This window comes from Rhincodon typus, chromosome 10, assembly GCF_021869965.1.
Source record: "Rhincodon typus isolate 14 chromosome 10, sRhiTyp1.1, whole genome shotgun sequence".
NCBI classification, from domain to species: domain Eukaryota; kingdom Metazoa; phylum Chordata; class Chondrichthyes; order Orectolobiformes; family Rhincodontidae; genus Rhincodon; species Rhincodon typus.
In genome coordinates this window covers 24,479,324-24,491,460 of record NC_063341.1, presented here as the reverse complement: position 1 = coordinate 24,491,460, position 12,137 = coordinate 24,479,324, and the positions used below count along the sequence as shown (strand labels likewise).

At 39.1% G+C, this 12,137-nt stretch overlaps 1 protein-coding gene across 1 annotated transcript in view; it reads right to left on the bottom strand.

Moving 5' to 3' along the window:
- The window catches only part of swt1 (SWT1 RNA endoribonuclease homolog), a 68,086-nt gene extending 57,431 nt beyond the window's left edge, over window positions 1–10,655 (bottom strand). The window contains exons 1-3 of the mRNA XM_048602069.1: window positions 10,594–10,655; window positions 9,662–9,810; window positions 816–985 (exon numbers count right to left, since the gene is read on the bottom strand). Of these exons, the coding sequence (XP_048458026.1) occupies window positions 816–985; window positions 9,662–9,810; window positions 10,594–10,655 (381 nt within the window). The remainder of the gene's footprint in view (window positions 1–815; window positions 986–9,661; window positions 9,811–10,593) is intronic.
- Window positions 10,656–12,137: the final 1,482 nt, after the last annotated feature.

Here is a 12,137-nt window from a genome sequence, read left to right as displayed (position 1 = left end):
TAGTAGTTGGAATTTTGATTTGCTGTGTTTTTAAATCTTTCTAACTATGTTGTATTTGAATAGCCTGGGTTTTTTAATGTGTGTAGTAACTTTCTCCATGTTTCAGTGACATTAAAATAAATCAAAATATGATCCATTAAATCAGATTTCATTCTGGAATCATTTGAAGCATCAGTTCAGATCATAAGAAATTGGGGCTCTTTGAGAATCTGAGCTCCCGGAATTTAAGAGGGAGCAAGTGTCTCTTTTAAAGAAACAGGTGCATGGAACGACTGGACATTGGACAGCTTATTGCAAAACTCACAACATAATTAATAAATTAAATGAGACCAAACAACACTTGCTGAACAATCCCAAGTGTGTTTAGACTTAAATTTATACTAACAACCAAGTTAAGATCAACAATAAGGCTCACAAGTAGCTCACTTGCGCTTGCTAGAAGCTATGTATATTGATACACAGGGACTTTTCCTCTGTAGGAAAAAGGAACATTGCCAGTCATCTTGCATTCTTTGAATCAAGCAGAACGACAGGGACAATAGTTCCCTGTCGTTTTCTCTATGGGAAAGCCTCAACCTATCACACTTGCCAACCAATCAGCAATCTTTTCTCATGGAGTACAAATTGTTGCGCATCTTGACGTTTACCACTTTTGCATTTATCCTGATTAATGCCAGACAGATTTCAGCAGCAGCTATTTCTCCAGGAATATGCAAAAAGGACAGTGCTTATTTATTCACTGGTACAACTTTTTAAAAAATTACAGTCTTAAAACATTTCCTTCCGTACAATCCATTTAAAAATCCAATTTTTACCTCTGTCCAGAGATCTTCATATATTGTTTTCATCTCAGTTTCTAAGATGACTGACAAAGCAAGGCCTAGTGATTTCTCTAACTGACTGATGATGCCAGTAACATCCAAAGCTCGCTCTTGTGCTGATCGATGCTGATTATGTGACCTATTCAGCTCTTTCACACTGCTTACTGCAAGATAGAAAAATAATAAAAATGTCACGTGCTGTTTGAAACATAAGCTAAGATTGTTTATTAATTTCCAGCTAACCTATCAATTTATACCTGAAATAAGTTATTGTTATATTTATACCTAATTGTATAATTATTACAGAATGTTAAATAATTAACATAAAATCTTTTTAAAAATGTTACATTAATTAACTCTTTAAAAATTATGAAAACGCGTGCACTATGAATGTCACGATTTAAAAGTAGCTGTAGCTCACAGTTCACCATTCGGTTGCCATGTTTCCTACATTACAACAGTGACGACACTTCAAATTACTTCAATTGGCTGTGAAGCACTTTGGAATGCCGTGCAGTCGTGGGAGGTGCAATGTAAATGCAACTCACTCTAATGCAATAGCTTCCTTAGTCGCAAACAAAATAACAATGAACTCCAAGTCTATTCACTACATGACTCACAGAGCAATTTCAAGCAAAACAGTTGAACTTTAAGCTCAAGAAGGAGTGTGATTTTGTTGTCTTCTTCATCACTGTCTGGATACAAATGCAGAATTTTTTTTTTTTTTTTTTTTTTTTTTTTTTTTTAAAAACAGAATTGTAGAATGGTTCGAATGCCAGGCAAGTGCCAGGATTCTGCAAGAACAAAGTAGCTAGCTCCAATCCTTAGCATCTTCCCCACAGTCCTGCAATCATTTTCCTTTCAGGTGCTTACCTGATCGTTCTTCTGAAAACCACAAATGAACCGGACTCCGTTAACCTGTCAGATCATTAACACTTCTCATACAGAAAATCTTTTCTGTATTACATTTTATTCCTTAGCCAAGCACTGTGTATTTGATTTTTCCGGTTCTGATGCTTCTTCTGGTGGAAATGGTTTTTGTCTATCTATACCTCCAACATTCTGAGCAAGCTATCATTCTTCATTTCATCTATGGAGAACAAATTCACCTTCTCAGGTTTCACTACGTAACTGAAACCCTTGATCCCTGGAAACATAATGGTAAAACTTCTAATGCTCCTCCTGAAAGTCTTTACAATCTTCTCAAGTATTATGTCCACAATATCCCAGTGGAGGTCAAACCGAAGTTTTATAAAGGCTCACCTGCTTGCTTTTGTATACTATGACTCTATTAGTGTGAGTAATTGGGTTTGTGCAGAATATTGAGAGTTTGATGAGTCAGGGAAACTTTAATCTATTTCTATATCTATTGTAATCTATAAAAAAAATGGCGGTGCCAGAATGGTAGGGAGTGTTAGGACTCCTGAGCCTGTATGCTCCAAGCTGGCTGCATCCTTGTCTCTCTCTCTCTCTCCTTTTCCATCTTTTCCTGGGAAGCCAGATTAGTATCAGAGGGCCATCAGCAGCAGCATGGCAGGATTGAGTACTCCTGGCTTCAGTAGGCCCGGAGCTTGGACTCAAAGCTTGGTGCCCAGAGTGGAACTGTCGTAGGTCCACGACGGGGACTCAATGGATCATAGAGGCGAGGCCTGGTGTGGTCTGCCTGAAGGACTGTAATGCTCAACTTTTTATTATTTTTCTAAGTTATTCCTAAGATCCTGTACCCTAGGTACCTTTGTACTTAAGAGGGTACTGTAAGTGGTGATTTTGTATACTTTTCACTGTACTCAACGGGAGTACACTTGACAATGAACCTAATTACAGTTCTAAACAATTTCATTTTCTGTTTCATTTAATTTTATATTTCATGCTTAACATTTAACTGAAATTTACTGTTTAAATTCTAAACTTAATTGACGCTCAAACAGGAATATACAGGGATCTCCAAGTGGAGAGCAGCTAAACTTAGTTGATTAAGAAAACAAGAGTTCAGAGGCTGAAAACAACAAATGCTGGAGATCACAGTGGGTCAAACAGCATTCGTGGAGAGGGAGTAAGCTAACTTTTCATGACTCTTCATCACAGCAATTCAGAGGCACTATGTTCCTGTTAGGGTGAAGGGTAACAAAAACAAAATTGCTGGAAAAGCTCAGCAGGTCTGGCAGCATCTGTGAAGAAGAAAACAGAGTTAGCGTTTCGGGTCCAGTGACCACTCTGTTTCCTCCTTCACAGATGCTGCCAGGCCTGCTGAGCTTTTCAAGCAACTTTGTTTTCGTTCCTGATTTACAGTATCCGCAGTTCTTTCGGTTGTTAATTAGAGTGAAGGGTAAGGCTGAGTAAGGAACAATGGATGAATGAAGATATTGAGGTTCTAGTCAAGAATAATAAAAAATCATATATTAGATATAGACAACTGGGATCAAATGAATCGCTTGAAGAGTATAAAGTGTTTAGGGGCATTCTTAAGAGGGAAATCGTGTGGGCAAAGAGGGGCTGGCTATAAGATATCCTCGGAAGATAAGGTTAAAGATCATTCAAACAGCTTCTACAAGTACATTAAGAGCAAAAGAGCAACGAGAGAGAGAATAGGGCCCCTTAAAAATCAAAAAGATTGTCAATGTGTTCAACCTCAGGTAATGGGAGAGATACTAAATGAATATTTCACATCAGTTTTTCCTGTGGAGAAAGAAATAGAAGCTAGAGAATTCAGAAATAAATACTGACATTTTGAAAAGTTCACATTGCAGAAGGGGAAATGGTGGAGATCTTAAAAACATAAAAGCGGATAAAACTCCAGGACCTGAACAAGTGTATCCGAGGACGTTGTCGGAAGTTACAGAAGAAATTGCGAGGCCCCTACCAGAAATATTTGTATCAGCTATAACCACAGGTGAGGTGCAGGAGGACTGGAGGGTGGCTACTGTTGTACCTTTATTTAAGAAAGGCTGTAAGAAGCCTGGAAAATACCGACCTGTGAGTCTGATATTAGTGGTAGATAAGTTGTTGGAGGGGATTCTGAAAGATCGGATTTACACGCATTTGGACAGGCAAGGACTGATTAGTCCAGGGACAGTCAGCATGGTTTTGTGCGAAGGAGATCATCTCTCTCAATCTTGATTAAGTTTTTTGAGGAAGTAACCAAAAAGATTAGGAGGGCAGAGCGGTACACTTTATTTACACGGAGGCCGAGCTGAACAGCAGGGAGAGAGAAACGTACCATTTTGTAATAGCAGACTGCCACAGCCCTTAGGATAGTTTCTTCTGAATTGATCAGTGCAGTTGAAGCAGGTAAGGGGACCCAGGGGGCAGGAATGCAGGAACCTCAGCCTTTGCAACAGTCCACTAGGTTTGAGGTTCTTTCACCTTGTTAGGGTGAGAGTGAAGGATGCTGAGTGAATGGGTTAACTAGCCATGCTGCTGTGCTTTAAGAAGCCATTCCAGTCAGGGTAGCATAAATGGATGTAGTGATTAATTGGCACAGTATGCAGAGGAGGAATGACACTATTTACAGCAACAAGGAGCAAGAGTCCAAAAGACTGCATTGCTTGCTCAGTGTCCAAGTTTGGGACATCTGCTCAAGACTGGAGAGGAACTTGCACTTATATAAAATCAGTCTTTGTGGTCTCATTGGTACCAACAACATTGATCAGGATGGGAAAGAAGCCAAATTAGCCAGTACGAGAATTTAGGCATTTACTTAAGAAGGAGAAGCTCAAAGATACTGGACTGCTCGAGACTGCTACTTGAACCACATGTAAATTGGAATAATACAAATAAGATAACAGAAATGAACACATGACTCAAAAGACTGGTGTGGGAGAAGTGGGTTCTGGTTCCTGGGGCACTGACACCACCACTGGGAAAGTGGGGACTCTATAGCTTGGGTAGTCCACACCTGAACTTTGCGGGGACTCGTGTTCTGGCAAGCCACATAACTAAGGAAGTCAAGGGAATTTTGAACTAAATTGTATGGGCAAGCAATCAAATTTGAAAACATGGGGTAAACTGAAGAATAAAGATCAGGCAAGAGAGAAAGGTTATAATAGAAAAACATAATAATCGAGCAGTAAACCAATAGGTGAGGTGAGAGGTTACAAAAATAATACAAGGACAAAACTAAAATCTCAGTATTTGCATTCAAAACAAAACAAGTGAACCAATAGAATTTAAATAAAAATTATCTGACATCCATCACAGAGAATGAGACTGAGACTGAGGTAGGATGACACAGATTGGGACCTGAATACCAAAGGGTACATGACATTTAGAAAGGACAGAGTGCTAGGAAAAAGTAGAAGGATGACCCTCCTAGTTAATGATGGTATTAGAACAATAGCCTTCCATGTAGACAAGGCAAAAAATATTCAAGAGCCAAGTGGATGTTACTATAGGAGGCTTTCCTTTCCAGATAGGTAAGCCATGTGATGATCTTGCTGAGTTATTCAACTGAATCTACTAAGCTGGAAAACTCATTTAAATCCATAAAATTGCTTTCTCAAAGTTTTTTTTGTTAAAATAGTGTTGGCATGAGTTGTATTTAACTTGAATTACAGAATCCCTACAGTGCGGAAAGAGGCCATTTGGCCCAACCAGTCTGCACCAACCTTCTGAAGAGCAACCCATCCAGATCCAGCCCCTGTCCCCATAATCCCGCATTTACCATAGCAAATCCACCTAGCCAACACATTCCTGAACACTATGGGCAACTTAGCATGGCCAATCCACCTAACCTGCACATCTTTGGACTGTTGGAGGAAACCAGAGTACCTGGTGGAAACCTACACAGACACAATGTGCAAACTTTGCACAGACTGCCGCCCAAGGCAGGAATCGAACCCAGGTCACTGGCGCTGGGAGGCAGTAGTGCTAACCACTGTGCCACCTATTTCTTTTACAACATTTACTATATATTTTTTTCCTTATCTCTCCTACCACTCCCAAAGTCTTTTTGTTCATGTTTTGATAGATGGATCTGGAAAGTCTATGACCTGGTACAGAAAAACTTGATGCAAAGTTGGTGACCTTGTATTTTCTCTGTTAGCTTCCATTATATTGGATAAGCAAGCGATCTGGTCGAAGGAACTTGCCATGAACAAATAGCAGCAATATATCAGAATTATGAGGTGGTTATACTTCTTCTGTTCCTTTCATAGAATCCCTAGTGTGGAACCAGGCCCTTCAGCCCAACATGTCCACACTAACCCTCAGAGCATCCCACCCAGGCCCATCCCCCTATAACCCACTTAATCTATACATCCCTGAACATTACGGACAATTTACAATGGCCAATCCATCTAGCCTGCACACCTTTGGACTGTGGAAGGAAACTGTTAGCATGGTGTCTAGATAAACTAACAACAGTATCCAATGTGCAAACTCCATGCAGTCACCAAAGGCTGGAATCAAACCCGGGTCCCTGGTGCTGTGAGGCAGCAATGCTAATCACTGAACCACTATGCCATTCATGCTTGGTTGCTGGGAGTTGTTACAGCAGGTCAAGAAGGCAGCTCACCATCACCTTCTCAAGGGCAGCTAGGGATAGGCAATAAATGCTGGCCAGCCAGCCATGTCTATGTCCGACAAGCATGACACTGGTCGGTGGCAGGGTGTGGCCTGGTGAGGCCTGGAGCAGGACTGTAGTGGTGGCAAAGGAAAAGTTGGAGTCTCTGTAACTTATTGTTTTTTAATGAGAATGGCACTTATGCATGGCAATTGTATAAACTTTTCACTGTATTTCATATTGAATATATGTGACAATAAATGATACAATCAAACAAAAAATAAATTATGCTCAATGGGTTGAAAAAGAAGGATGAGAGAAGGCTCGTACAGAACATAAACAACATGGCAAAGAGTAACGGACTGAATGACTTGGTTCAGTGCTCTTAATTCTATGTTTGACCTGTGTACTTCTCATGTTAAGCTGGTCACTCAATATTAGCTTCTTCATATGCTAACTTTGAAGAAGATCTGTTGATAGTGTTCATACTTACAGTCGCTATTTCCTAACAGAAGATTACAGTAATAGCTTCCTGCTTGCTCAATCAAGCACATAGACAGCAGAAGATATAGGAGGAACAAGATTAGACCATTCAGCCTGTCAAGCCTAATTACACTTAAGTCACGGCATCCATATTATTGATATATATTATGAACATCTGGGGCTAAAGTGCTTATCATTGTAGTATCCCATTCATAACAGTCTGCCAATGTGAGAGCAACCAGTTAAAACTACTGCTTTTTGTTCATTAGACAATGCTTAATCCATGCAAGTACACTACATCCTATCCCATGTGCTTTTACTTTGCAAGCCAACCTTCTGTGGCTGACTTTACCTAAAGCCTTCTAAAAATTCATGTTTTCTACAACCACCTTACTATTCCCTTTATCAGTTCTGTTAAGTAACATTCTCAAAAAACTCCAACCAATTCTTCAAACAAGATTTTCCATTCATAAGCCTACGTTGGCTTTGCTCAAACAGATTGTCGTTAGCCAAGTGTTAATTTATCCTATCCCTATAATTATGCCTACTCGTGAGATAAGGATAACAAGTCCATAGGTTCTGCTTTTCTCTCTCCACCTCTTAAATAGTGGGGTGACATTTGTGAACTTCCAATCTGTAGTAACCATTCTACTGTGGAAGTTGATCACCAATATATCTACCACCTCTGGTGCGTAGAATTGGTCCCAGGAACTAACTCATCCTCAAGCCAAGACCTAAATAGTCAATGATTTTATCAAAATTTCTGGAAAACCATGGGAAAGGCTCATGATGGATTTGTTCAATTTCAGAGGGAAGATTTATTTAGTCCTGTTCCACTATTATTCACGATAGCTTGAAGTGGCAACACTTCATTCACATACCACTGACTCAGTGATCAGAACACTGAAAGGGTTTTTTTGTGATGCGCAGTTTTCCAGAAGAATTAGTATTGAACAGACCCTTCATAAGTGGGAACTTATTTATGGAGGCAGGCATTGACCAAGAGACAAGTTCTCCATTCCACCCTCAATTGAACAGAGAGATGGGAAGATCAGTCAAAATTGTAAAGTCACTGATGCACAAGAATCAATCTGGGAATTAGCTCTACTCAGATACAGAGCAACACTATTGAAAAAGTGAGTACTCACGAGAAGAACTATTGATGGGAAGGAAGCAAAAAGCAGATGAACCAATTTTAGAAAACAGTCTCAAACTAAGCATAATGTCTCAATGCCACAACAGGTAAAATAATTAGAGAAGAGCCACTGCAAAAAGCAGCGGAGGTGCTACAACTCTAGACAAACAGTGAAGACTCTCAACCTTAAGTCTGATTAAGGAATAGGAAGTCAGAAACCACGGTCATCAGAAAAAACAGGTCAACAGATATCTTACAATGTCAGAATTCCTGACGGGATATTCAAGAGGATCAGGAAGGTATTCTTACATGGTGTGACGGGACAGATATAGACAGGATGTATCCCCTGGTTGGTGAGTTAAGAACAGGGGACATGATCTCAGAATAAGGGTCAGGGCATTTATGACAGAAATGAGGAGGAATTTCTTCCCTTAAGAGGGTGGTGAATCTTTGGAATTCTCCACCCCCGACAGCTGTGGAAGTTCAATCAATGAGTATGTTCAAGATAAATTGACAGATTAAATCACCCACTCCTGTTGCTACGTTCCTATGTAAAGGGGTTGATGCTTATTATCAGACTCAATGTCAGATTCTTGCTTGGAAATTAATTACAAAAAGTCTATGGCAGCTTTTAATGAAACAGCAAAACAATTTAACCATACAGAATGAGAAAGGCACACAGAGGGCTGTAGAGGCTGGGTCATTACGTATATTAAGCTGAGGTAGACAGATTTTTAAACAGTAACGGAATCAATGATTATGTGGAAAAGGCAGGAAAGTGGAGTTGAGGATTATGAGATTAGCCATGAACTCATTGAATGGCAGAGCAGACTGTTCTGGTCAAATATTGTTTAGAAAATAAAATTAGAAAATTGCTTAAATGTTTGGCAACTCAGTCAATATCTGAAGAGTGGCTAATTTTTCAGCTGTTTTCTTTAGAGTGGGATAGAATACCCAAGTTCTGATCAAGAATCCAATTCTAAATGTTATTTCTTGCATTTTCAAAGGCTGAGAATTTCATTAATCTTCAGCTCTTATAAATTGTGCAATTCCAGCAGTTCTTATTATCACCATATCCCCAAGTTACTTTAGAAAGGAATAAATAAGGACAGCAAAATATAAGTGGGGAAGTGGAGATGTTGGTAGAGGCACAATCAAAAAATAGGCTTTGAGATGTTTAAAAATGAAAAGAGGGAACCGAGGCAGGCAGTTTAGGAAGACAGTTCCTGAGAACTGGGATGAGTAAATTGATACCTCCCTTAGTGATAATCAAAGAAAAGGATATTCTTCTTCATTGTCATTGGGTCAAAATCCTGAAACTCTCTTCCAAACAGCACTGTGGATGTCCTTCAAGAAGGCAGCTTGTCACCACTGCAATTAGGGATGTACGATAAGTGATGGCTTATTCAACCAATACCCAGATTCCATGAATAGAAAGGAACACACAGTAGACCAGGGTTAGAAGAACTGATGACGCACATGAAACAGAAGGGTGGGAGTTGCTGAAGAAGGAATGAAGCCATGGGGGTAACAGAAGATGAACGCAAGGATGCCAAATACAAAATGCTGAGATTTAGCATGCCAATGTTGTTCAATAAAGACTGGAGTTTCAGGCAACTAAATAGTAGTAACATTTTGTAAAATAGGGTAGTCAATTTTTTGGAATCTCTGATTATGCCTTTAACAAAACAATATTCAGTGAAACATAGTATATTGACCAACCTGATGGAGATTGATTGAAGGCATTAAGGTCCTGAGTGTTTGAAACATCATTGTTGGATTTCAAGTCACTTAACTCAGTCAAGAGATCAACTTTCCTTACAGCCTTGACATTGCTTACCAGGGCTTTACTACAAAGGTTTTTATCATCACTGCAAGAGATAAAACACATGTTAGCAAAAGGCTTTGTTCCACAGAAACCGTGTTATGGAACATTTCTGGAGTTGGTTTCAAGTAATTGATTAAATAATGAGCATTTTTTACTTAAAACATAAAGGACTTTTATTTTCCCTCCCAAGACAGACAACTTAAGAAATATGATGAAAGTTCATTAGATTTAGTTACATGGAATTTCTGCTGTCAGCCTGTACACTGTGAACATTGTAATGTATAGGGCACACAGTTTCAAGGGATTACAATGTTTGGTTCTATCGAGCAATAGGAGTAGGGTTTGTTTCAAGGTGCTCACTGAGAGCAATTCAAAGGCTACAGGCAACTGGAGAAGAGGAGGACAGAGACAGAAACAAGCTCCATTCAGAAAAGTACTGTTTAGCTGAACTGCTGAAAACTGAAGAACATCGTTTCTGTAGTTGCAAATGAATTGAAAAGCAAAAGCAGTTTGATACTATGGTTTGATACTACATTACGAGTCTGGGTTTTTCCAAGCTGCTTGAGAAGAAGGCAGTCATGAACTGTCTTCAGGCAACTTCGAAATAACATTATGGTAAATCATTGCTATATACTGTTGTACATGTTATACAAAGATACACTAGGCCCTGATTTATAGTTACATTAGGAAAGAATTAATCTACCTTCTCCTTGTGTTCATGTCCATTTTGTAGTCTGTTTTTTCCCAAAGAGTCTCACTCTGGTGTGTCTTAGACTCTCCAAAGTTCTAGTGTGTTCCAACTCTACCCTCACTGTGCTAGTTATACCCTGTGATGCGTAGCTCATCACTGCAGGGATGGTCCAGGGTCCTGAAGTCCTTACACAACATGCCTCAACTTTTTATACCCTCATATCATAAACATTAACAGTTACATACATTCTCAAATGAACATTACATGTTTTTTTAATCATTTATTGTGCTTTATCCTCATCTTTCCAATTCCTTTTCAAGTCTTTGACTTGATTCATCTGTGTTGAGAAGTGGTTAAAGAAAATCTACAACATGGTACAGAATTAGTTGAGGTAAAGTTGGTTCTCTTTCTTTACTTCTGTTGACTTCCTTTGGATTAGAGGTTAAATCATTCCAGCTGAAATAATTTGGCGATGTAAATGGTAGGAATGTATGAGAATTATGAACTGGTTATATTTCTACTCCACTACTAAAGTCAGATACCATTGTTAGTTCCCCTGGGAACAAGAGAAATAGTCCATCCATGCATTGTTGCTCCTCTTTTGAAGGTTGTTCCCTTGTAGTAATGACTTGTTCAAGGTTCAGTTCCAAAACGTGAATGTATCTCTTGCATTTGAAACAATTTGATTTGTTCCATCATATATTCTTCAAACTGCAGCATGTCTCCAAGATGTGACCTCTTTTCCTACAAAACAGACATATTGGGGCAGAAGACTGGATGCGGTAAGATACTGTAGTATCAGATTGCTTAGGATTTCCTATTGGTGTTAATACAAGCAATATATTGTTCCAATGAGAGGTCCATTTCCTCTAGTCAAAGCCCACATCACCTTTAAGTAGTCAACATATACTGTAGAAAGTTCTGCATTATATTTAACTTTTGTTGTATCGTGGTTCTTGAACAATTTTCTAAAGTCTGTAGCCACTATATTGAGATTGGTTGTTCAACAGTTAGATCCTGTTTGATTAAAGAAACCCACTACCTCAATTATCTAAGACATCAATTGACAATTCAATTGTAAATGAGCTCCCATTACAAGTTTCCACAGTTGCAGGCTCAAATAGTTTCATTCATGACCTGTATGCACTGTCAACAGGTTGTCCTGGAAGATGATGTCTGCTATTGAAGCATGGCCCTGTCAGTGTTGTATTTTATCTTGAAGTAAAATGTTGATCAAAAGTTGAGGTTGTCAAACCAAATGCTTTTTACTGATGTGGTGCCTCTGTAACAAATGATCTCATGTCCTTCCTATCTAACCTGTGCTGCATTTGATTTAGCTTCCAATGCTGAAGCCGATCAAAATCTTAAGAAGTGTGCTTTCCAAAACTGCCAATTCACTGATCTATCAAATGGATCTCCAAGCTTAAATTTTTCTGGTGGAAGAATTGGTACCTGTGAATTTTGTTGTATTCCTTGATGTTTGAAAGGCATTTGAAGTTGTTGATTAGTTTTTGAATTTGCAAAAATATTGAGGTTGTAGACTTGCTTGCTGAGCCAGTGTGTTTGACTGCAGACGTTTCGTCACCCTGCTACGTAACATTATCAGTGCATCTCCAGTGAGGCATTGGTGTTCTGTCCCGCTTGTTATTTATATGCCTCGGTTTGCTGGGGTGGTTGTC